The sequence below is a fragment of the Ambystoma mexicanum genome, chromosome 6p (assembly GCF_040938575.1).
Source record: "Ambystoma mexicanum isolate Mex_15411 chromosome 6p, UKY_AmexF1_1, whole genome shotgun sequence".
NCBI classification, from domain to species: Eukaryota; Metazoa; Chordata; class Amphibia; order Caudata; family Ambystomatidae; genus Ambystoma; species Ambystoma mexicanum.
Window position 1 is genome coordinate 1,519,211,162 of NC_090935.1, and position 27,345 is coordinate 1,519,238,506.

Below are 27,345 nucleotides of genomic sequence, written 5' to 3' on the forward strand. Positions count from 1 at the left end.
GTTCCCCACAAGTGTCACCAAACCCTTTGTCACTGGTACACCACTTTTCAAACCTCTCGGTGTCATTTAACAAATAGAAGCATTTTGGGAGATCGTTTTTTAATTATTTTTTACAAAAATGTTTTCTGTAGAAGAAATGTGCTGTGCAAAACAGAGACGTTTTTTTAGTGTGGTCTATGGTTAAAATGTAGGGTCATAGGTTAAACATGAGCTGGCTTCCATCTCACAGCGTAAGTCACTTCATCACTGCTACCCAAGGATTGGCTTAACCTATACTTGTGCTGTTCACAGTCCAAAGACATACCGCCCGGTGGGAATGGCATCCGAAATGGCACCTTATCAGATGCAAATTTACATGCAGCCTAAAAATATGCACATAGGAAATTGTGTATTTGTTTCCTCATATGATCTTCCTAGAAGAGCCCATTGGCGCTAAGAAGATAATGTAATATTGTATAACTCTCTATTGGCACCCTTAGCCATAGCAAAAGAAAAGGGTCATGTAAAGTATAATATTAATCATGAATGAATATCAGCCCATGTTCTACGTTTGGCAGCCGTGAGATTTTAGTTCAATTCATAAGGGCTCATGTTAAAACTACTTGGTATTCACAATGGTCAGCCATAGCGGTGGGCAACAGTATCCTAGGACTGTACATCTAGTACGCAAGATACAGATCTACATATATAAAAATATTATCAAATTAATATGTGGTGCTATGATTTTTAACTGATAGCCTTTGCGACGGGATAGTACAATGACCGACAGCCTGCTACGGTGCTACCACAACTGAGAGTCTGAAACCAAATATAGGTTAATAATTTCATTACCCTTTGTGCACAGAATAAAATCAAATGTGTCCGGATGGTGGCAAGGCGCAATAAGCAAATCCTTTGCCTATACACATGATCATCTAGCCACTTATGGCGCCTTCTGGCCCGACACCTTCTCCAACATCATCGGAACCCCTTTCTTTAACTTGTTTTTTGACATTCTCCATCCCAACAGGAACCCCCACAGGCCTCACCTCAACTGTGTCACACTTAGCCAAACATCCCTTTGACATACCTCTCCTGCATCCACAATAACCACATTTTCTTTGACCACTGCTTCCCTCTCAATAACTGAGTAGTTACATTCCGCTCTCTTCAAAGGTTGGGATGCAAACACTATGATGATTTCCTCCTTGCTTTTGGAACATTGCGTTAAAGTTGCCCCTAGACCCACACTGCTGGCATCCACTGTCAGCAACGTACGTCGCCCCATCACGAAACCACCCAAAGTGGGTGCCTGAGCTATGTCCACTTTGACTTCCTGAAAGGTTTCTACACATCTTCGCGACCAATTGAACACATCACCCTTCCTCAGCAACTCTCTGAATGGCGTGGTCTTTGTCGCAAAATATCTCACAAATGTATGGTAACTATCCACCATGCCTAAAAAGGATCTGAGCTGATATTTGTCCTTGGGCAAAGGAAGACTCCTCATGGCCTCCACCATGTCCCCCTGAGTCCTGACTTCAATCGCTGTTAGTCAGTGGTCGAAGTGTACGAAAAGAAGTAGTGGAACTATGTTCCCTACTGGGCTGCACCCACTCCCCACAAACCCCATCACCACGTCCCCTCCCACACACAATACACACCCCAAACACTTGTACCTGCTGTTTAAGGGAACGTTCAGTGCAGTGCACTGCAAGTGAAGCTTTCAACTTCTTCCTACACATTTATTTTAAACGGCAACCATTCCGGAACGGTTTCTTTTTAAAATAAAAGTATAGGAGCTGTAAAAGGTAATAAAAAAAAGTAGAGGAGTACCGCTCCCGACCGCTCCTGCTCACTTCGACCACTGCTGTTAGTTTGTGCTCCAAATAGTCTACTTCTGCCAATCCTATTTTGCTCTAGCTCCTTGGTATAGTTAAACCTGTCTGTCTCAATGCTTGCAAAACCCTTATAAGTGTGTGGTTATGTTCTTCCACCACTTCCCCATGTATCAGAATGTCACCCTGGAAGGCCATTGTGTTCAGGATTCCTTTCAGTAGCTTGCTCATTATTCTTTGAAATGTTGCTACTGCTGAAGCCAACCCAAAAGGCATTCAGCAGAATTTGAAAGCACCTAATGGCATGATGAACGAGGTATGGTATTGACATGTTTCTGTCCGTTTTACTTGATGGTATGCCGCGGATAGATCAACTACGCTGAACACCTTGGCCCTTCCTAAGGTTGTCAATGTCTCTGAAATATTTGGCAACAGGAATCCGTCGACCCAAATGCTCTTGTGCCCACACAGAATCTGAGCTTGCCAGTGCTTTTTGTTACCAGTGCTACTGATACCAGCAATGCCAAGGTTTGTATCTCCTTGATGACTCCCAGTTGCAGCAATGTGTCAGGTTCTTGTCTCAATTCTTCTCTCATGCTTTGTGGTACCTGCCTTACTAGTGAGGCACTTTCTTTGAGCATAATATAATGTTCAAAATCCTTCAGTTCTGCCAATTAATTGGAAAAAACTTCAGGAAACTGTTGTGTCCAGGTGTCCACCAACTCTGCGATTGACACCGTTTCTTTCATCCTTTAATTCTGATTCTTAGAACCCTCTGTTCTTCCCCCCTAACATGGATGACCCTTTCTTAGCCACTCCAATCCATGTCTGGCAGATTATTTCCTTAAAGGTGACAGTTTCTTGAAACCTCCCAATCAAATCTATTTTGACATCCCCATGCACTAATGGATCTATGCCTGGTGTGCTTAACTACACCGATTCGTGTGGCAATACTGTTATGTAGGTCTTTTGAGATATGATGGTGCAAGGGGAACTGCTGTCCACTTTCATGTGTATTTGTTTATTGTCAGTTCGGAATACTTCCATTGGGCCCTTGCATTCCTGAATGGCGTTTATCTCAAACATGTGCATTCCTGCGGGGCAAACCTCCTCTTGCTTTGTACTCTCAATGGACTTTGCGGTTTAGTCACCCGGCGATGTGTAACTCACATTTTTGCATTGGCTTGTGAAATGTACTGTGCGCTTACATTTGAGACATGTGGTGTTTTTGGCCGGGCAAAATGGACTGTTGGAGTAATGTTTAGGGCTGCCGCATCTAAAATATCTGTTGCCTGGCACCGGGCCCATTCCTTTGAAACCTGACTCCTTGCACCTTAACTGGGCACACTTCCATTTTCTCCACTTTGTCAGATCTCATCTCCTTCAAGTAGGCTGCTGTTTGTTCCATGCTTTTTGCAATATTGATAGACTGTTCCAGGCTTGGGTCTCTCACTAGGAGTTTTTCCTGTATTTTGGGTTTATTTGTGCATTTTATCAATTGGTCACTTATTGGAGACTGTGTCAGATGCCCAAATTCATAGGGCTCTTAGTGCTGTTAGTTTTAGTAGCCCAAAATGTGATTGTAATTTCACCAATGCCATGTTGAACTCATCCATGTCTCCAGCATCATCTAAATTTGGCGAGCCATTGAAAAGTGTACAGCCTTCTGTGCCCAAATTGTGAAGTAAGATAGCTTCCTTTCTCACAGCCATGAATTGTTCTTCCCCAATTGCTATCAGGTAATATTAAACATCCTTATCCAACGTTTTCATATTATTGGGGGAGCATCTGGTACTGACAAGAAAGCTGGAGGGGCTTTATTGCTGGCTGTAGCCATGTTGCCACTGGAATGTATTTTTATAGTGGCTTGTCACAATGTATTCCTTAATATTATACTATTCTTTAGCTGAATACGCGTTCTAGTCTTTATTTTTCAATGTGACTGAACATGCAACATTTCAATATTTCAATATGGCCGCCGGAACCGCCCTGCGGTTACCTGCAATGTTCGTTGTATGCTCTGCACAGTGACCACCCGTCCTGTGTTTTGCATGGCTCTGGTCGCCTGCAGTGCCGCCTGTAGTAACAGACAGGCTTTCACCCATTGCTCCAGCTCTTCTTTGCTGCTCTTCTGCTCGGGGAGGGTCAGGTTCCCCAAGGCGACCCTCGGCACCAGTTTTGAGAAGTAGCACCGAGAGTTGGTTAAGTCCTTTACTTGGTTTTCAGTTACAAAACTGAAGCGCAACATCCAAAGACAGCCACCACTCTCTATGCCCCCGCAAGTAACATCTCTCTCATGGAACTCCCATGAACTCTCATGGAACCCCCGTAACTTACCATTCTAGAACCCCAAAGCCCCGAACACAACAGTCTCTAACAATGGTTCAACAGAATAGGATCCTCCCTTCTTTCTCCAAAGGGGCTTCATCAAAGAAATGTTCAGTCTTACCAAGTTGCAAAAACATACCAAATCATCCAGGCCAGATGACCGGCGCAAAGCAAAGTCTTCAATAGATGTCCCTCCAAGTCCCAACAAAAGATAAAGGTGCAAATCAAAAAAGCTTCCCTCAACGTCATGACTTGTCCTGTGGAACCAATTACCCTCATAAACCCTGGAGCAAGTCCACCTCTAACCAAGAAGGAATGGCGAACCTCCCAGTGAAAACAGACAGACATGCAGTCCTGCAATCCTGGCAAGGGCATCATATATGCTCACCCTTACAGGAGAGACCATTGATAAGCACAATGGTTCTGCTTGTATGGTGACTTCACTGGCCAGGATCGCGGACCTCCAGAGGGGACAATAAGGGCCAACACAAGATTCAGTAATCTTGGGGCTCCCTCTCTCTTTTCTCCATAAACAACTATTACCTGATTTGCCAGTAATGGGGTAGTAACTTATCAATCTAATTTCTTTTTAAAAGAAATCCCCTTTGTCTGATTCCCCTTCGTCTGCTTAACAGTTACAGATTCAGAAACTGTCCCTCGACTCATTCTATGCTTACTGGAATCAGTCTAACAGTTCCAATAAAAGGGATGAAGGAGTAATTGCATGAAGAGGAGTTAGGCATGGAATCCAAATGTTGTCATACATTCCACTGCAGATCACAAGTTCCTGACTATGTTGAGGCTACAAGAGGAAAAACACATTTCGTATCAGACGTCGATGACTATGTTAATGCTACAAGAGGAAAAATACATACAAATCTAAATTTCTAATAGTGGAAATCTGAATTCTGTGTTAGCTAATTTCTGTGATATAGGGCCTCATTACGACTTTGGAGGCAGCCATGGCGCTATTAGCGCCATGGCTGCCTCCAAAATTGTGTCCGGGTCTGGTCTGGTGGAGAGGGGACTTACCGGGACATTCCACCCTAGGCGGACCCGGTAAGTCCCCATTCCAAAATGCCATTCCCCATTCCCATTTGAGCCCCCATAGGGCTCAATGGAAAGGGTGAAGGCACTAATAACGGGCCTGCTAATTGCGGGCCCGTTATTAGCTCCAAGGTCCCTTAACGGGTCCCGTAAAGGACGTGTGGTCAGACCACACGTCCTTTACGGTCCCCGCTAAGGGACCTCGGAATTGGGCGGTAAGGGATTACTGGCACCGGTCTCCTTAACGGTGCCCGGTATCCCTTACTGCCCACCTCGTAATGAGGCCCATAGTCTGCATAGCATCGGAGGTTTTCCTCTTTGCGAGATGATGTCTTTTGTCTCTGCTCTACATTTTATCTTTGTGGTTTGCTATGGCTTGGGACGAGTCACCTTGCGTGATACTGAACTTCCTGATATTTCCCAATATGCTTTTCTCGACCATCTTGGATGGGAACTCTTACGCAGGACCTCCACCTTAGATTGGGATCTTTCTGCTCCAACTCAAAACATTCCTGCACTGTCACCATCCAAGCAAGTTTTCTCTCCTGCACAGTATTCCTTTCCTCTTCCTTCAAGGTGGTACCTTTCTCTTTCCTCTCTAAGGTGATACCCCCTTATCGCTGCTCCCAAACCCTTTTCTCGACCAAGCCTGGGCCTCCTACCTGCTCTGCACAACTCTTACTCCCCTGCACCACAAGCTCCTTTTCTAGGCCAATTTCTCCAACCTCTATCCTTCATGCTTCTGCCTTCATATCCCACAACAGTTGTTCCTTGTTCCTGGTGTCCGCCATCACACTCTTGGCAAGGAGTCTCTAGGGGAAGGGTCATCCAGGGTCGGATTCTCGACTCCTGCTAGCTCTTCTAAGGCTTGTCAATGGCTGACTGGGCTGGCTGCCCTTTTAAAGGCTTGTCTTTCCTTCCCTTGGGTGGTGCGTGCTTGTGTTGTGAGGACGGAGCTATTCAGTGAAATGGGCTGCAACGGGGTGGTTGGAGGTTATGTCAAGGCCAGTCACCATTCTGTATTTTAGACTGAAGGTGAGCATGTGTGTGTTCTCCTCTGGCTCTCCATGAAGCCCTACTTCCATTGCCTGATTCTCTGGTCCCTCTCCAACCCTAGCATGTGTTTTATGATTCCAGGAATCCTCTGGTCATCTTGTAAAAGGTGCTGATAGTTCTAATGCTCCTTTCTTGTTTGGGAACATAAACATTGTAAGTCCTGCAAACTTTGTCAAAGTGAGAGAACAATGTTATATTATTTTTTGTCGTTTACAAGCAATGCATGTTTGTTTTCCTTACTTTAGTTGGTTCATAGGTTGTAACATTTTATTCACGGGTATCTTGTGAACCGCACAGGACCCCCAAACTGTAGCAGAGCTTTTCCTCTGCAGCATTGCAGGAGGACTAGATGTAGCCAGCCCACTGTTGTACTTCTACAATGTTCCAGCTCCATTCCCTTGCTGTGAAAGCAGGTCTTTGTCACCAGTTTGTGTCTGACTGGAGGTAGCTTGCCTAATGTGAAACCCTTATGTGTGTTCTGAAAAGCATGCATATAGTGAGAAACATGCAGTAATCGGTGTCTTATCAATGCCGAGGACCGACATGGTCATCCCTAGAGATGCTCCTGCTCAGTCCCTCTGAACCGTGACTGAAGCACACTTTTCAAATCACTGAGGGAGGACGGGAAAACTGGGGAATTGCACTTGCTGCTTATGGGAGGCTTGTTTTCCTGCATTGTGATGGTTGCAACCTATTGCACTGTAAGGAGGTGCTACTCTCGTCTTATTTCACTGTGCTCTTAGTACGTTCTAAGTCGTTAGCCGGTTTCAATAATGATGCGCGCTGTTTTATCAGGGGTAATTGAATTAAAGGCCTTTGAACAAGCATGGAGATGGACTGAGTTTGTCCCTTGGGTGCTTCCATAGTGGTAATAAGGCCATTAGAGTACTCCTACTTATTACCAGATCTCTGGTTAAACACTCCGTAGAAATAGCAGAGCACATTTTGGATCGGGATATAGACATTTGTGCCTTGACGGAGACATGGCTTCACGAGGTGGCTGGCCCTTCAATGATCTTAGCTACCCCTAAAGGTTACTCAATTGTATGTGTTAATAGGGAGAATCAAGGGGGTAGGAGAGTGGCAATTATTTTAAAAAAAAACATTATTTTATATGAAAATCAGACGTGCAAGGACCTAATGGCTGTGAGACACTTTGTTTCAAAGCTAAAACAGATGCATCCACCACACTGAGCCTGTTGCTGATTTATCGTCCGCCATCAGTCATGCCAGATTTTGTTTCTCATTTGAATAGTTTGGTTTTGGCGCATATGAAGGCTGCTGCCAAACGGATTATATTGGGAGATCTAAACCTCAGCGAACGTGTTAGGTGTACGACTGCATTGGGCTTTAAACAACACATCGGTAAACCACTCACAGCAAAGGGAAGATGTTAGACTGGGTTTTCTCACATAATATGAACATAGGTAAGCCTCATCTCTCTTTGTGTCCATGGTCTGATAACTTCTTTATTGACTTTATTATTTGCTTAGACGTAGTTAGCAAAAAGGGTACAACTAAACAAAATTGGAATATGTCAAGAAATTTGAAGAAGCTTAACCCTTAGTCAGTGAAGGAGTGAATTCCACACCTATCCCAGAAGAACCTCTCGATCTCCGTCAATGTCGAAGTTATGACCAACTTCCTTCTGGGTGCACTTGACAAAGCAACTAATAGATTAGTGCCCTTAAAACCTAGGAAGGTGATTAGCCCAAAGGAAGGTGATTAACGACTTAAAAGTGCTAAGAGTGGGTAGGAGAATGGACTTTTCTCAGTGGAAAGAGTCCAATTTGGAGGAGGACAAGATGCCTATCTCCAGTCTGCTAGGAAATTTAAACTGGCAGTTATTAAAGCCAAAAAAGACGTATGAGTCACGCATAGAGGGAAGCTCAATACGGCGCTAAAGAGATCTTTACTATTCTTAAGGAATTAGTGAAACCAGACATCAAATTCAAGGAAACTATTATTAAAGTTCAGGAGGGGTGTGCACATATCCAAAAGCTGAGCAAAATTAAAAATATTAAAGGTAACATCAAAAAGGCGAAAATGTGTGGGCCACCAAAGACATACAAGGGAATTTTGAAAGAAGATGCTCCCGTACTGCAGACTGCACCTAGATTTAATTTTAGGAGCATTACTGAAGACAAGCTTTGTATTATCCTGGCTAAACTTAAGCCATCCTCATGCAACAGGGACATTTTCCCAGCTTTAGCTATCAAAGTCTGCTCAGAGTTATTGATTAGTTCCATTACTAAAATAGTTAATGCATCCTTTAAAGAAGGATCGGTTCCTACAAGATTGAAGGGTGCCTGGATCACCCATTGTTAAAAAACAAGGGCAGGATCCTAAGGTTGCCACTAATTATCGGCCAATTTCCAATTCACCATTTTTATTAAAAAATATTGGACAGAGTGGTTTATGAACAAATACTCAGCCACATAAAAGACCATCCAATCCTGAAAGGGGGCCAGTCAGGCTTCAGACCAGGGTTCAGCACAGAATCAGCACTATTGGAACTCAAGTCCAATATGATGGCAAACGTTAATCAAGGGAAAACCATGCTGCTGATGTAATTGGACTTGTCGGCTGCATTTGATTTAGTGGACCACCCATTGCTTCTGACCAAATATCAGGAGGTGGCCAACTTAAGCGATCAAGCGATCGAGTGGATGCAGTCCATTTTAGGAAACAGAACCATGCGGGTATGCAGCAAGCAAGCTGAGTCTTACCCCGCCCCACTTTGCTATGCCGTCCCGCAGGGAGCATCCATAGCCCCGGTTTTGTATAACATCTTTACGGTGCCACTCTTCCAGTTACTAGAGAAAAAAGGGATATGTTTTTCAAATTATGCCAACGATTGCCAATGCATTATCCCCCTTTCAGGCAATTATGAGAAGGACTCAAAAATGGTGAAAGAAATCTATGAACTCATACAAGAATGGATGGACATGAGCGGACTGGCCTTGAACCATGATAAGACTGAGCTAATGATCGTAGGTTCTAGGCCCAGACTATCGAAGCTTAATGCTAAATATGATACTATCTGCATTGCCAACCACAACATTTCTACAAAATAAAAAATAAAAATATTGGGTGTTGTATTTGTTCAGACACTAAGCATGACAGCACAGGTGAACAGGCGTGTCTCTTCCTCAGCCTATTATATTAGGCTACTTTCGCACATTCGCCCATTTCTCTCCCAAGGGCCTGCAAAGCTATTACCCAGGGCACTATTTCGTCCAAAATTGATTATTGCAGCTCTTTATTAGTGGTTATTGGTAAAGGAGAACTGTCTAAACTTCAAGTAGTACATAATAGCACCATCAGAGCAATTATGGGGATGTGGAAGTGTGAGCATGCATTGGAGGTGCAGAGAAGTCTGCATTGGCTGCCTATAGCAGCTAGGATAGAATCTAGGCTATGGACTATCACCTATAAATCCTTGGCAGGGTCACTCCCAGCATATATAGCCCACAGACTCAAAGACAAACCAGAATCTCGTTCTCTGCGTTCAAGCAGTCTTAAAAATCTGCAAATGGCCAAAGTCAATCTTGAACTAGTAAAAAACAAGGCGCCTTTTGGGTGGCTGCTCCCTCCCTTTGGAATGCCTTGCCTCTTGAATTAAGAAGCTGTTCGTCATTGGAGTGTTTTAAGAAACACCTTAAAACGCACTTGATCAGATAATCTTTCTGGCTGGCTAGCCTGGTCCTATGCCACACCGTTATTCTCTCTTCCAGTCTCATATGCCGACTGAATGCCCCCGGGCCACTTTAGTTGCACCTTTATAAATAATTTAAAGTAAAGTATTTGTGAGGAATTAATATCTGTCCTCTTGTTGGATGGTGGCCCGAAGATAAGTATGTGTATTGCTTATGAGTGCTGGTCTAATCTGGCAGTCTTCTGGCCATTTTACCAAGTGTCCCTTGCCGGTCTGTCCCCTATTACACGACCATTAAGCAGATAGCATTCCCAGTCTCTCAATGCTTCAGCCCAAAGTTTCCCCTTCAGGGTGAAGTTATTACCACTCATTTCGGGTAGACAATATACAAAATCAGTTTCTGGCATTTCAGATTTACAAATACATCGGGCGTTTAGGTCCCCTCCTAGAATTATCTGTTCACCTCTGTACATAGTGGTTATTTCACATATTGTGATCCGCCTTCTTCCTTACTTCTTCCTCCTTATGGCGTCTTGGTGTGGACACATCTACTGAGATATGCTGCTCATTACTAGGACCCAGACAGCGATATCTAGTGCACATGAGTGCATATCAAGTCTTCTGTTATTTGAGCTCTGGAAAAATCATCTCTTGGTATGCCACACTCATAATCCCTGTCAGGCATCTCCCTAGTTCCACTAATAGGATCCACACAAGGTTCTGACAATGCGCCTCATTACTTTATCGTGACACTGTATGCAATTCTGGTACTGGGACCACTGTACTTCAATCCTTGAGTGCAGTACAAGTGCTTCTCCATGCCATGAATTTAAACACATCTCTTAATCTAGATAAAATACCAAATTCGCCAAATCCTGTACAGAACCCACATAAAATTTCTCAGAGCCCCCCCATCTGGTAGGGCCTGACATTAGTGTTGCACTGAGTCAGTAGTTCCCCCAAGGTAATCCTATCAGGATGTGCAGCCTCCCGTACATTTTTTTAAAAAACCTAGACCTCAGCACAATCCTCTACCTGATTAATTCATGGAGTGAGTGATTGCTGCGGTGCCCATTCAGCTCTAGTAAAGCATTGAATTCCTGAAACGATACGTAGAATTACATTTTTGAAAAAGACAGACCAGTCCAATGCACATTAACCTTCTTCAACAGGTCCTTGCTTCTCTAGAACTAAAGAATCCCGTCAAATGATCTACAGAACCGCCACCATTGCAATTAAGGTCTCAAAACAAAGCTATATAAATACACCCCAAACCTAACCGGAGCACTTACTCAAGTAAAGATCTGAACTGACCTCTACTAATACTGGGGCTCACAGTTAGCTTTGGCATTTAACCCCACATTCTACCTAGTAGCATCCTCTGCTGCCTCAGTAATGGGACAGTCAAAGAACCATTTTCCATATTGCAGGAATGCATCACAACAAAGTTCTTCTTCACTATGTCAATCCTGACCTGCTCACTTGAAATTGCAACAGAGCTCCACCAAAGCACTTAAGTTCAAACCTGCAAGAAAAGACTGCCTATTTGTAGGCACCTAGACACAGGTTTGCTAAATTCCTGATGCACCATCCTACGTGAGGCTGAAGAATCCCCATTGCCCATCTGTGAGCACCTTTTTGTGCATGACATACAGGATGATACAGGTACATGTGTGGGGAGGATCCCCATAAAACCTTTCAGGAACACAAGTCATACAGGCACAGAGTTAAATCACACAGGCTGCACAGCCGGCAAGAGGAAACTCCTTTTAGAAAATGTACAGTAGCAAGTGCAAGAGGCAAAGTGGAGCTGAAGCAAAAGATAACCAAGAAAGGAATCTGCCCAGTACAACAGTTTATCATAGTACTACAACCAAACCAAAATAGTACTCATACACAGCTTTCTTAGTCTTCTGAATGTATAGAGGAACAACAAGCCCAAAAACAGTAAAAATAATCCAAAGGCCAAATAAACATTGCCCCTCTTTGCAAGGGAAAACAAGGTTTATTACATGGAAAAAGTTCTCAGATGATCCCATAGGACCGAACCGACACAGAGTTTAGCTTGTCATACCTCAAGAAGTGACGGGTTATAAAGCGGAAAACTGCAGAATGTAAATGTGTAGGTTACAATGTCCCACCACCCTCATTGGTTATCACCTATAGAACATGCTAATGTCCTCCTACAGTCCCTTGACCGATTGACCACACCTTATCTAAAACCATTCCTGTAGACACGTGGCCCGCCACAGCATCACTAGCAAATTCAGGTACGGGATTGGTTATGTGCACTTATTGTCCAACTAATAAATCGAGACCATCGCAGGATGTGCACCCTTCCGATCCAGATGTGTTCAAAGTAAACTGGTGAGGCCAACTCTGATTTGATAAGACAAAAGGCCTTCTCATTATACCAAACCCCTTGGTGCACACAAGATGCCTCGACGACCTAGTACTGAATTTATTGGCATCACCTCTGCTCCTCCTATCCCAAATCATTGAACATTCCACACTACTCCCTCCTTACCTCCCTCCAACCTCAGGTGCCCGTTAATGACGTGACCAGGGCAACACTCTTGAGTCTGAATTTAAGGGATTATTTGCTCTGGTTGTGTGTCTGCGTGTAGTTCAAATGGGAGGACAGCTTTTGAGAGAGGACAGTAGTGCTCTAAATCTTAGCCTGGCCCATTGGCTTTGCAAAACCTTGTGCCCTATTTTCATGAATTTGTCCTTCAAAGAGTGCATCCCTTCCTGCTCGTCTTCCAACTAACATTCCATTACCACTACGTTCAGACCCTGCAGCTGGATACAATTAGTGCGTATCTGCACCCCCAGGGTGCCTCTGACCTCGACTTCTTTCCCGGGAACGGAAGAAGGGGATTTCTTTTGGTTCTTTTGGGCCTGAGCTAAACAGCCGCAGCTCCACATCGAGGCTTGCGTTCTATTTTGTTAATTATGTCTTAAGCCCTAGCTTCCATTATGGCGACACACCTGCCATATGACACGCTGACCTTGCTCCTACCACTGTACATTTCTGACTCCATTGTCCACATATTACATCTTTCACCTGACATCTGACTGCAAACATAACTTTGTGTATTACTACTAAACACGTATGGTACACTGGCCTATCTGTAACCTCTACAACCGCAACATTAATACATGTGTTGCTCCATCTGTGTTGCTATATATATGTGGGTATCTAATATGTGTCAAACCTAACTAGAAACAATACATGCGCCTTCTGCTGTGCCAAACTCACTCTGCTTGCATAGTGATGTGTTCCAATATGTTTTTCTCAGCCTGAACCTGTTTGCCTGGCTGGGACCCTGTACTTGCACCCCAACACCGAGAAGTGGTGTTGCTACAGACATCTTGTCAGTAATTGGTGGGGTATAGTAAGGTGCTTTAAAAAAGAAAAGATCAATGAACTACAACTGCTACATAAGAGCATGTAGCTCATTTGCATAATATTGAGCTAGGTACATAGAGACACTTTCTGGATCGCAAAGCCATGCAGTCTATTGTGACCGAGAAAATATTAATTGTTACAATAATCATCAAAACCTGTCTCTTGTAATCTATTGCCAGTTTACAAAAAATATGACCTTCTCAGTCAGCTCTGCTTGCTTTACACACACTGCATGCATACTTTTCACTCATCTCTGCAGCAGGCAATGCACTTACTCTGCTTTCTGGAACAGCTGAAATGTTGGCAACCGACCTAGCGTGTACACATACAACACAGAATGTAGGTTCTTTCAATGTCAGCTGAGCTCACTAATTAAAGATTTACAAAGTAAGCCTTCTGAGATGGCCCCTCAGTGATACCTGCATGTATTGGCTACTGCAAGTTCTGCTGTAAGGAGAGCTTGCACTGCAGTATCAGTGCAGAACCTTATTACAGTCTAGGTTCAACTGTGATTTCTTCCAGAGTGAGTTGGCTTGTTATGTGGAGGACGTTGTGGTGACTTAGCAACTCCTCAGTTAAAGGCCCAAAGCAATGTTCATGAAGATTATTTAATGCATGGACTACCCACAATTTTGCCTGGGTTTTTGTCACTACACTCTGTTCTCAATCCAGTTGCAGCTACTCAATCGCAGAAGGGTTTTGGTGCACAAGTTAAGCTTCCGGTCACTTGCAACAGCAGATTTTACCTTGCTGGACAGGTGTCTGTAAAAGGACTTTCTTTTGCAACCGGGACACCATCCAATGGAGTGAATGATGCTTTAATCAACAGCCATGGTGAGATCTGTTCTGGCGCCAGGATCCCAAACTGTTTACAAGTATGCACTCATCAATGTAGCCCTCTGCCAAGAGGAATCTCCACATGCCACAAACACTGGATCATTAGTAGTTTCTCTGTCATGTGTTGTTTCTTCACAGTGTTCTCAAAAGTGTAGAGAAATGTCTATGGCAGCCACTTCAGGGTTCTGGTTTTCCAGCACTTCAAAAAGGGCTCCTGCAGCATGTACATGTACTTTAACCAATTCCCAGTTTGAGTGGACTATCTGTGGTAAACATCCGCCTTCTCCCACTTCTCTGACCAGGGAATATTACATCACATGAATCTGGAGTTTTCAAGAAATAACATCCCCTATGATTATAATGTAACCCACATTCCTTGTTCCAAAATGCATCAAATGAAATGTCATACTGCTGTCCGTGCAGGGGGATCTAGCGAGGACCATGGGGATCTGGTGTATCTGCTTGACAGAGCCCTCATATCTCCCACAGCAGGGTGTAGAGTTCTGGGTTCCCCACAGATGGTTCTGACCTCAGGTGAAGTTCCAGCAACTTCTTTAATTAAGTTCCAGTACATTGTGATAATCATATAAGGTCAAGTACATCTGGGTTCAGGGCAACATACACCTGCATCCTCCCAGGTAGGTTTACATCTCTCAACTGACCAACATAGAACCATTGAATCATACATCAACATTCTCACAACCCAGATTCTGTGTCACTCACTTAGCATTCTGCTCCTTCTGCACAAGCAACAAAGAAACCTAATCACTACACAGGGGTTCTGTGTGCCTTTCAAAAGTGCACAGGTACTTCTGCTGTACAATAAACAAGGACCATGTGGGCTCTGTTCTATCAGCTCGAACAGAGCCCTCACAACCTCTCAGTATCACCTACCTGGTGGCCATCTTCCCTTTTATCAAAAGTAAATAGGCCCGCTGCGGACAAGAGAAAGATCACTCCGCGGCCCCAGCTTTGACACAGACACTTGACATGGTACAGAACACCTGATTGGGAGAAAATGTGTTAAAACGGCACTATTGGATTGCATCAGCGTAATGGAACAATAAATAACATTTCGTGTGTCGATTATGACGCAGCATTTCCAGTTGTCATGCCAACCACAACTTTCTGGCACCCCTTTACATTCTCTCTCCTCTCTGCAGCAATGGTATTGCTGATATTTTGGTGACACCAAAACCAAAAATTCCATAACACACAAATATGCATTCACCAAACAAGAAGATCCACAAACACACGTGTAGGGATGAGCGGTCACTGGTATTACATGTCTCCCGCCCACCTTTTTGCTTGTGACTCGGACATAAGGTGAAGGTCAGCATTCTGACCTCCCGGCGGCCTGAGACTGACGGGGAAAGAGAGAGGTGAAGATTTCATCGTTTCCCCGAGGGGTTTCATTCCTAGCCATCAATCAGGCACAATGGAGGAAGTGACGTTGCCATTACTGGCACTCCAGTCTCCCTCATGTCCTGTGCACGGCTGCTCATGTGTCAGTCAGGGTTTTGCTTTTTTTTTTTTACATTGGCCCTGTTCTAGCCAGATAATAGCACTGTGCAGGCTGACTGGGAACACAAGCCTTTGCATTTGAACATCTATATATATGTAGATTCTTTTCAAATGTATCGCCTCTAGCCTGCAACTCACATAACATTATGGAGCCGGTTAAATCACTTGCTCCTTATGGAAATGTATTTAGTCTTGCCAAGCCCAGAGAATCCTGAAAAGAAGGGCCGGCGTGGTGTACCTGTCACCTCTGCATGATAATGACGCAATGTTCTCGACAATGGGAAGTTATATACTACTGCTAATATTACTGTATTTGTCCTGCTATATTTTTGTAGCAGCGATTGTTTTCTATCCCAAAATCTACTGGTGTGCCACTGTGAAGCAAATTGCAGGGTTGGTACCCTTGCTGTCTCCAGGGATAGGGAAAGAACTACCACACGTCCAGTTGCATCTCGTAAATGGGGCGTGCTCGGATGTGGCCCTTCCATGTTTCAGGTCCCTCTGAGCCCTGAAATGTAACTTTGAAAGGTTTTTGGAGACAAAAACGGTTCGTTTGCATTATGGTGCGAGTGTCTTTCACTTGATCCATAATGCAAATAAAATCTTTATATGTGCAAAGAGTTTAAATATAAGAAGAGGCTTTGCCACTAGAAAGACGGGTCCCCCAACACCCTGCACAGCATTGTGCATGGGCCAGAGCCGGAGACATCAGCCAGCCAGGCCAATTGCCTCGTGCACAGTCCTGTAAACGTCCTTAGGAAGACCTGCCACGATGGTGCGCCCTTCATTGTGCTCATGGGGCGCTGGAACATTTGGATTACTCCTGGTGCGTTACAATGGGGAGTCAGGGTTCTATTAATGGCATGCAAAGGCGTATTATGCAGCTCGTTTCCCTTTATTTGATACAGCAGTAAGCAAACATCTTTTTTGAAAAACAAGAAAAACTACTGCTCCAAGAAACCTCGCCCCCACCCCCTCTTAAGTCTACACCCACAGAGACCAATCCCCTTTTAGCAAGACCTATTTAACAGTCCTTTCTCCAATAGTCATCCTCTTTACTTGGAGAACTGATCCGGCCAATTTAGGGAACAAAGGTAGGAAGGCAGCAACTTCCAACACATTTGAGGAATGCCACTGTCGACCTTACATTCATCAAAAAATGTCCCGAGTTGTTGTGGGAACAGAGACGAGTATAAACATGGATTGTAATCATTGGGGTGGGGGGGGAGATAATACTTGCCTGTGTGCCATTAATAGAATCTCAACTCATCATCATCATGTAATGGGTGCCAAGGAAATTCAATTGCATTGCACAGGGGATTCCTATTACGTACGTTGAAAGTCTGTCAACCACAGATTTAGTAGCATGCACAGGTTTCCAGTAGAAATGATAAAAGCTCTGCTTGCTGGACTGGTCTGGTGCCCTTAGAATAATATCCCCCAACATGCGCCGGCCCAAAAGCCTTAGCTGCCATATCTGCCCTTGCTTAGTGACCCCAAATAAGATACACCAAGGCCCACCTGATAGTCACCTGACCCATCTGGCCACAGTAATTGGGGAAAATGGTTTAAAAGGTTTGCAAATGGAAATGAATAGGTGATTGGACCCACCTCAGTAGGGGATGTGCGAGACTCCCATTCTCTCAAGCACCGCACCACACAACTTTTAGGCTGAATGAAAAGATGGGGACATAATGAGGTGGGACCCCAACTTCATGCTGCGTCGCACTCTAAAAGACACCAAGTCCTAAATTAAAGATCTGCCAGAAGGGTCTAAATCTCTGTCTTCTTAAGAGACCAGCTACTTCAGCATGCTGTCACGCCGCCCGTCCTGGGTCTCCTTACCCGCTACGGCGCTCCCCGTCCTGGAGGCTGTATCCTCGTTTTCGGCTTCGGGGTCCGGGGGTGTCCTGGGTCCCGGGCGCTTCCGGGTCTCCTACGCTCACTACTTTGCGCATGCGCGGGCGCCCGCTCTCTGCTCTTCGCGCATGCGCAGTGCGCAGGATGCTTGATTCTGGAGGGTATGCGGCTCAAGCCTCGTTGTGGGGTGTCCGATGCCTGGGAGACGGCACGGCTTGCGTTGCAAGCCTCCCAGGTGCTGGCGGGCCTATTTAAGGAGCCCTGATCCTTTTCCAAACCGCGTCTCAACGCGGTTTGTTCGGATCGTGTCTTTGCTGCCTTGCGTTGTATTCCCGTTGCCTGTTGCCTTCCACCTTCCCTTGTTCTGCCTGGGGGACCCCTGCCTTCCACCTTCCCTTGTTCTGCCTGGGGGACCCCTGCCTTCCACCTTCCCTTGTTCTGCCTGGGGGACCCCTGCCTTCCACCTTCCCTTGTTCTGCCTGGGGGACCCCCTATCTTCCACCTTCTCCTTCTCCCTCCTTCCTTCCTGCTCCAGAGGTTCCGCTCGCCCTCCTTGGTTCTGGTCCCAGCTCAGTCCTTCCTGTTTTCTATTCGCTCTGAGTCTACCCCCACATGTTCCGTGCTCCTCTCCTTACCAGCCTGCTCTTCTTGCTTCCTTGTCTTCGTCCCTGGAGGGACCGTTCTGCTTCCAGTCCCCGGACCTGCCTTCCGTCGGAATCCCACTAAGGACCCCGGACCATCTACTCAGAGGCTCCCCCTGCCAGTGCTTGCACTGTCCTGACGCCACTCAATCAGGGGTGAGCCAACCCGTGGCGTTGGGAGCCGGCTCACCTCCAATCCGGTTCCATTTGGGCTGGTGTTGGGCTGGTTCCCCGCGCCATCAGTCACATCTATCCGGATCATCTGACAGCCTGGCCTCATCACCAAGGAACCCAACCGGACGAACAGGTACGCAGCGTTCTCGTGACGCTATTTACAACACATGCCCAGTTTTGCAAGCAGTGACTGCAGAGGAAGGCCACCATATAGATCATTATAGGTCATTATAGGTCATTATAGGGCCAGTCCCTAAAAGCTTCAGTACTCAATTCAGATCCCATAGAATATAATACCCACACATAGGAAGGTTTCCCCATCCTAATACTCCTCAGTAGTCTGCACAATAGCAGATGTTCACTCACAGTGATACCCTCATTCAAACAGTATTTGGGTGAAATAGCAGATCTATATTTATTTACTGTATGATATAAAAACCCTCAATGGAAGACAAAAAATGTGTCACCCGTAGTTGGAATCCCTTTCTGATCAAAAAGGATCCAGGAACGTTAGTATGCACCAGCCCACCCATGCTCTTCAAGATGATTCATAGTGCCGGATGGTGCCTGGAGCCCAGGCAAATTACATGAACCCTTAGCCAAAGTATGGCGGACAGAATCAAAGAATAGGGCTGACCGAATGGATCCACCAGCAGTTCTCTGAAACCCAGTAATAGAACGGGCCTTGCAATGCTCATTTGCAAGGCCAATCGTTACCAAACCTGAGCCATTCAATGAGGTGTAACAAGGACAGGGTTTCCAATACTGTTCACACGATCATTGAAAAAGGAGGGGAGACATAATGCACCCCTGGCCCCAAACCTGAACAAAAGGCATCCATTGCTAAAGCAAAAAGGTCTGCATCTTGACTCAATTTCTAGCGGCCATTGTTTTTAGCAGGAAATCAAACAGGTCCCATAGGAGCGGACCACACCCAGTTGCATTTTTAGAAACACTGACCTGTTGGAGCCTCCAGTCGCTGGTGTCCACCAAGTGTCTGTAGCACTGATCCCCCACCAAATTAGATATGTCCGGCAGATGTTCCACCTGGACCTTAAAGCGATATATATGGGAGAACTCAAATTGTAGTGCCAGATCAGACAGGGAGCACAACAAAGTTCTCCCAACCTAGTGATATAACGCACCACTGTTTTATGGTCCACTAGTAAACTGACTACACAGTGGAACAATCTTCCTGCAAAGCACCTGACTTCAAAAGAACTGACCAGCAGTTCTAAAGTGTTGCTATGCCATTGTGTCTCCTGCTGAGACCATGACCCTCCAGTCTAGATCTAGCCATACCTGGTGCCCCAACCTATTAGGCTTGCATTTGATTCTAATTACAGGGTAAGAACAGATGTGAAGATTGCCCTGCTATTCTGGGCCTCTATGTGAAGAATTCAACTGCTAAGAAAGCAGGACCCAACCTGAATATCCTATGCCTCTGTGAAGTTCCTGAATCTTTAGTCGTTGAGGGTATATGTAAGCAAGAGACCCCCTAAAAAATGTCTTGAATAGAGGTGGTCAGAGGACATATCACTCTGGAAGGGTTCTGAGAGAAACTATTGACATTGACAACATCGGCCGTAACCCTTTCCTGATGGGCCTTACCTTCTATATGGATAAACTCAAACCCTCATGTAATTGATCACGTAGCCCAATCGCTGTATCCTCTGCAATGAAGAGCTATAGTCATCTGCACCTGTGCACACACCAGACCCAACGACTGCACCATTATCAGGATTGCATCCAGATAAATCAACAAGGGCTGAAGTTGGCCGAATCGAAGGGACCTGAATTGATAAAAGACCCCTTCCAATTATAACTGCAGTAGCACATGTGTTGGTGGTTGATGGGAATCGTCAAACAGGCCTCTTTGAGGTCCGGCCATACCAACCAATCTCCACGCCTCAATATGTCTCTCGTTGTGTCAGTCGCCCTGATCTTGAAGTGCCGATATACCACACATTGGTTCATCTCACATACGTTTATAACCGGTCTAAACCCTTTCCCTTATTCCTGATCAGAAAGATGTTGCTGAGGAAGGACCCTCCACCCCACCCCAGTGACAAGCAGTCTCCTCTATTGCCCTCTTCTGCAAAATAACTCCTGTCTTCCATATCTATCGGAGCATGATGTTCCCTTGGAAAGAAAGACACCCTTTCCCCACCTGCTTGTACGGTAGGGAGCCAATTCCCAATTCTATTCTGAACTCCTGCATAATTAGAAAATCCAAGGGTCCTGAGAAAAACATAGCAACCGACCCCCAAATCCTGATGTTTGCGATGGGAAGTGCCCCATAACCTACCTTTGTGGAATCCCGCTCTTCCTCCAGATTCACTAGACCCCTTGCCTCTGGAGAATGGCTCCTCTGAGGAAATATATTCTTGGAGCCTTGCTATTATTACTGGTGCTGCTTGTAGTCCTCCTGTGTTCATCCTGAAGAGCCTGCAACACCGCCCCTACAGCTAGTTGAAAGATGAAAGCATGTCTGCATATTTTCCTAGATCTTTAACATTTTTTCTCCAAAAGGTATTCTCCCAATGTCAGCTGTTTGCTGAGACTCTACCAGACCCCCTAACCTGGGACTGACTTTGAGCAGAATATCCTTCCTGCGTTCAGATGAAATGAAGGCATTAGCATTGCCCATCTACTAATGTCCAGATCTATAGTATTGCCAGTGGCCTTAGCCTGTTCTGCTAGGTCCAGCACAGTTTCCTGTTGGCCTGACACTTTCAACATCCTATCATGACGCGTGCCAAACCCTGTCAATCCCTTTGGAGTTGTCGTCTCCATGACAAGTTAAAAGCACTATTACTTTGGGGGTCAGTGGTAGATGTTCAAGTGACCATCACTGGGAGAGAAGGTCTAGGAAACTTTGGGTGTCCAGTCATAATATCGAATACAAAATTTCGAATGTCAAAAATGTTGAATCAAAAATGTCGAAAAAAAAAATGTCGAATTATTTTTTTTTTCGATATTTTTTTTTTGGGCTCTAGTTTATATAAAAAAAATAGGTAAAAACAAAAAAAAAACAAAAAACGGGGGTTGGGAGGGAACCCCCCCATTTCGAAAAAAAAACATCATAAAAAATAAATTCGACATTATTTTTTTCGACATTTTTTTTTCGACTTTTTGACTTTCGAAATTTTTGATTTCGAAATTATGTCTATAAACCGAAACTTTGCCTTCATCTTAGCCTACAAACTCCCCACTGTAGTGCTTGGAGGCCCCTCACAGGAATCTGGGTGGGTAATAGCTGAAGTGCATAACACAGGATGTCCCACAGAGTCCTGAAAGGTTGAAGGCCCCTATACAGGGTCAGAATCCCAATCAGGAGGAGGAATGAGGCACTGCACTCCATCTGTCCCTCCAGGGAAGAGGGATGTGGAGCTTTGATCAGTCTCCCCAGGTGATGGTAGTAGGGCCACTGCCCATGTAGATCTCTTAGCGTCGTTCTGTCCATCCCCAAGGTTAGAGAATCTGAAGAGTGCCTGTAGCAACTCTGACATTGATAGTGTCACTACTGTACCAGCCTTGGAATTGCCAAGCTGAGGAAAACCTCTGCGTTTATTAACTGTTCCAGGTGTTTCTTGTCCATAGGAACCCTTTTCCCTATAGACAACAACCCCACATCGCCAGTACCAGTTTTCGGGGTGGGGTGAGGTCAACATTATTAGTCAGACCCTGTGCTTCGCCACAAGAGACCATGGCATTCAATGATTGAGATATGGCTGGCCTCCTTCCTCCAAAGTCTTTATCTACAGCCTGAGAATCCAAAACACATCAATAGAATCCACAACTGCCCCCTTGCAAGCCTCTTCACTGCCAGGTCTCAGATGTTCCTCCCCTTCTAGCTTCAGGTTTAACTCTCCTGGCCCTTGTCCATGCTCTGGATGTGTTTCGGATCCCCCGAGGCACTGAGCTGCCGTTCTCAACATTTTGAACACCGGGTTCGCTGGAGACTCTCTTCTAACCACCCCTGCGCGTCGCCACCATGCTGACGTGGCAGATGCTGCCAAGTCTAAGCTTCACATCTGTGCCAACCGGACAGACTCTATGTTTGCGCCAGCATCTGCAGCACATCTGCCAGCAAGCTAGTACTGCCTGCATAGCCCCCACATGCCACGCCCTGATGTGCGTTCACAAGGAAAATCACAGGGCCACAGACAAACTGCTGTACATTCTGTAGGTGAATGGGTGATACTTATCTTCTATGCTAAGGTTTCCAGAGCAGTAAGAAAAGAGGATTTGTACTAGAGGGAGTACTATTAAATAAGACGTGCTAGAAGGGGATTGGTCTCTGTGGGTGTGGACTCAAGCGTGGCGGGGGGTGGGGGGGTTTCTGGGAGTAGTCGTTTTTGTTGTCATTGCAAAGTTTTTTTCTTACTAATCTGTCAAAGAAAGGAAAAGAGAGATGCATACAAGGTATCTCCATTCCGGGCCATAGAAACTGGCCTGTTAGGCACAATGATGGCCTTTTAAGCGCCCCCTCTCCTTGCCTGTTCCTACCAGGGAAGGGGTGAGAATGCTGACCACGGTCTAAATCCTGAACAGTCAGAGGGAGGGATAAAGTGAGTCTCCTGACCTGCTCGTGCTGCTGCCTGAGCCAGTCGTGGAAGAGAGGACATTTTTGAAAAGGCAATTCTGGCATTACTGGACACAGCCAACAAAACTGTCCTTACGCTGGCAAATGCTAGCATTATTAGGTACACCCAACAGGTGTTCCTACAGTGGCAGAACATTGTTAGTTACATTGTTGTCAACTTACCTGCAGAGGCATATACTGCACAGGGTGCTGTAAAGTGCACTTTTTTAACAAAGTATTAAAAAAAATGACTCATTGAGAGAAGCATCCTACCCGTTGGTACTCCTTTCACTAAGCTGGATCGCGCCCCTCTTAAGTCGGAAGTATGTGCCTTCTTCCAGTGAAAAAACCATAAGCTGCCAAAGCACACATCACAAGTAGGAAAGCTCTCCCATGTAGTGTGCCCCAATACAATCGCTTCCTGTAGCACGGTTGCTCTAATGTCACAGATGGGTTCACAGGGTATGCTCTGCCAAAGCCCTGGGTCTCATGTTGCGATTCGTCCGCACCCAGGATCAAATGATATTGCTTCGGTGTTGAAATGTAGCAACAGTTATTAGGGACGATCAACTGCTGCTTTAAAGTTGTATGACAACCCCGGGCTCAGTGTTCCATAGCATGTATTCAGTGCTTCTCTGTGTGTGTGTGTATAGCTGGCGCATAAGCATAGCGCCAAGTTATTTATGGGTCTGCAATGGTGCATGACATACGTGACAAAGTGAACATCTTACATTCATTGCTAAGCCGCTCCCTAAATAAAGGCTAAACATTTCACCAGACATCCTCTCTACTCGTGTCACTGCTGATTGGTGTGTATTCTGGGTATTTGTATATTTTATTCAAATAAAGTATTTAAGAATCTGTACAATTTCTGCTTGGCACTTGTACAATTCCGTTTGTAATATAGCTTGTATTTTGAATGTCAACGTGTATTTTTAAGATTAGGATCCATGTGTGTTCTTTTATTAAATATGCATAATTGGCTTGCCTGGATATATGTTGTAAACTCGTCATCCAGGCGGTACTGCAGTCTATACGCCGTGTAGGAAGCCCATGGCCTGGCAGGAGGCACAAAGAAACTGCGCTAGAAAAAGCTCCTATCTCCCGGGAGATATCGGATATCAGCCTTGATGAGCCGTCCCCAATACCACTCCCCGGCGTCAATCGATGCGCGCCTTCGTTTCTAGCAACTGGGGAGGACAGCAAGGTAAGCAGCGGGGAGGGGCGGGGGGCGGGAGGGGGGCGCCGACGAGTGGATAACCGCCGGCCTGGCTGGCTCCCTTTGATTTGCCAGCCTTTATTCCTTGTAATTGAATAAAATAGGAAGTCGCTAGCAGCTCTGCCTTGCTGGGTGTATAGATTTTAATCAGACTAACCCGGGAAAGGGTGGGGATAGACTTGGAAAGGGAGGATGCGAGTGTGTCAAACGAGGAGGGGAAGAGCTGGATGCAGGGAGGGGCGAAGAGAGGGTGGGGTCTCGGCGTTCCTCTGCGAAGATCAGGATTAAAGTGCACGAGTGCGAGGGGGAAGAGACGGAGGATGGAGAAACGCCGGTGACCATCGCCCGCAACCCGCTCACCCGTAAACGTCGCTCTGAAATGTGGCCCTTGGGTCCCGGGCTGGGGGAGCGGGCACCTGCTGCTCGGCTATGATTCGGCCTCTTGCAGACATTGCCGTAATACAGCAGAATGCAGAGGCTGGCGCGCCGGCTGCTTTCCCCGTGCTTGGCGCTGCTGCTTCTGCGTGTCACTTACTGTATCCATCCGGGCAAATACCCATCACGGAGGCTTCAGGTGAGAAAGCAGCACCTTGTGCTGGCCTACTGGTTCACCTGGCGAACAACAACGGATGCGAGTTTTAACCACTGACCCATCGTGTACCGGAATGACTTCAGATGTATATATAAAGAATATGGAACCAGAAGAACGGCACGAAACAAATACCACATGATCTTCAAGCCATTTGTGGTGTGTTAGCCACTGGGAGGGAACCTCTCTTCTCGTTTTTACGATATCGGATTTGAACTGCTGAAGTGTTCGCCCAGTCAGATGTTGCACCATTTTTGGAGACGTAGGTTTTTTTGTGCGTTTGCGAGCAGCATGCCTGCCGGTCTTGGGGCCTTCTGGAGGTGACTTGGATGTAATATATGCGTCAAAGATGTCCGAGGGCGCTGCTGCGAGTTTGCCTGACCGGCCTTCGCAGCTGGATCTCGACGCCTCCCCCCGAGAAATCCCCACAGGGGACGACGGCGTGCAAGCGGTGCACGCGGAGGACAGAAGACCTTGCGGAATAGTAGGCTTTGCGGTGTCCTGCTGCGTGTGCCTAGAAGCCGAGCGAGTCAGGCACTGCCTTAACTCTGAGAAGATCTGCATTGTACCCATCGTCGCTTGCCTAGTCAGCCTTTGCCTCTGCATTGCTGGCCTCAAGTGGGTGTTTGTGGACAAGATTTTTGAATACGATTCCCCTACCCACCTTGACCCAGGCAGGATAGGCCAAGATCAGATTATTTATGTCGACTCTGCTTCGATTCCTCCCTTGGTCCCAAGCTCCACTTTTCCGATGCCCAGCTCTGCCATCAGTGTTCAAGGGGCCGTGCAAGCAGAGCCGTCCGCGGAGCCCTCCACGCCTTTCCTTCCATCCCCCCACAGTCGCGTCTTAGTTTTTACATTGCCACCCCCATCTGAGCCCTCGGTGCCTCTGCCCACTCCAGAGGGCATGGTTCCCGAGACCACGACGGCCATTCCTGTGCAAACCACAGAAACCAATCTGCAAACTGCCAGTAAACACCGTAAGTAAAGCAACATGCAGCCCAAGCCTGTGCATGCAGGAAATGAAGTCTCGCGATGATCTACGTGCCCGCATGAGATTGCTTGGTTCAGGGAAAATGCACAGCCAACGGGGGTGGAGGGGACACAGCTCAGACCGAATGAGTGCTACTTATGAACGGAAAGAGAGTGCTAGAATAATGGTGGTACCAGAGACTTGGGGAGGGGCCGTTCCATGCATTCATTTTTTTTGTTTGCCCCCCATTTTTGATGTACACCCTATGCCATCTAGACATTTATCTCATTTTAAGCAAGTAGGCCACTTCGCCAAAACGTGTTCACAAGCCCCTGTCTGCCCAATATTCAAGCCCATTTCAGGAGGCCCAAGAACCATTCACGCTGTCCTAAAATCACTGGAAACCTCCCAGCAAGCCTCACACCTCGAGGGACGTTAGAGGTTTTGGATACTTTCAAGGTGTTTTTAGGAACAAAAAGGAAAGTTCCAGGCCCTTAGAATGTACTAATACCGCAGTAGGATAGCCCCGTGAGTCAACGAACCTGCTGCAAAGAGAGAGCGTGTGAAACCCAGATTGGATTGTGGGCAGGCACGGCTGATTGTTCGCTCCTTTGAAACCAGTCACATGTGTATCTCCAAGTAGGGTGAATGGCTCGTCAATGCACCAAGAAACCATTACATGTGTGTAATTGCCCACTTTTAATTGTGGATCGATCTTACGTGAGTCAGCCGAAAAGCCACTGGCCAAGGTCGACTCTCTATTTTCTTTAACTGTACTGGAAAAAGAGTCGGCTTCCACATGTGCACTTTATCCAGATTCTAACCCTTTTTTTAAATGTTTCTATTTTTTTAATGGGGATCTCCTGTGCCCCCCTTTCACACATCACGTCTCCTTTCCCTACTTATCGCTCATTCACAGCCCCCCCAAAAAAAGACATAGCTTTAATACTAACCTTTTGACTACCCTTATTATTTTTAACTTGTGTTACATTTTGAACGGTTGACCTTCGTGACACATTTGGTGAACTCGCAATTGCAAGTCCACTTTTGAACCTTATCCCAGTTCCACACTGTACCCACAAGAGTACTGCACTTAGCGGTGGGCCCTTAGTTGGTGGCCGAAGGGATCCTTTTCTGCCCTGGCCCCCAAACACATACTTTCAGATCATGACGGCATCCGGAAGGTCTTGCAATGCAAGCATTGGAGATTGACCGTCTTTGACTTGCACTGCAGCGCTTGCACTCCTTATGAATCTATATGCAAACGGATTGCACATGAAGACTTGGCTCCCTGGCCACCTCAGACGCACTGTGCTTTGGTCAGTGACTAGGGTGCATTTTGGTGCATCTGCACCGCCGACAAATGTGCACATATTTTTAGGCTGTCAGAGCACAGGACTTCCAGACGATTAGGTTTGCAGCTCTGGTCTCGAACACTGACCCGTGTACAAAAAAATAGGTTCAGTCACTGTCCCCTATCAGCGGCTGGCGACGTGCTCGTCTAGTGCCGAAAGCCGCAGTCTGAAGAACAAGCAGGGATATGGCAAGGTGAAAGGAGTGGCTGGCCTACTCCCCTCCTAGGCCGGACTTGTCCTTCAGCCCTAACCAGGAGGAAAATGGCA

The 27,345-nt window shown here is 46.0% G+C and overlaps 1 protein-coding gene across 15 annotated transcripts in view; it reads left to right on the forward strand.

Moving 5' to 3' along the window:
- The window catches only part of NRG1 (neuregulin 1), a 2,309,699-nt gene that overhangs the window by 1,735,783 nt on the left and 546,571 nt on the right, over nt 1–27,345 (forward strand). For 3 of the 15 annotated variants that reach the window (XM_069626372.1, XM_069626371.1, XM_069626373.1), the window contains exon 1: nt 24,408–25,730. The exons of 10 other annotated variants lie outside the window; for them this stretch is intronic. In XM_069626372.1, the coding sequence (XP_069482473.1) occupies nt 25,100–25,730 (631 nt within the window). In that variant the 5' untranslated portion in view covers nt 24,408–25,099. Of the gene's footprint in view, nt 1–24,406; nt 25,731–27,345 lie in introns of those variants that run through there. 2 more of the 15 variants (XM_069626370.1, XM_069626378.1) reach the window with 2 other exon arrangements.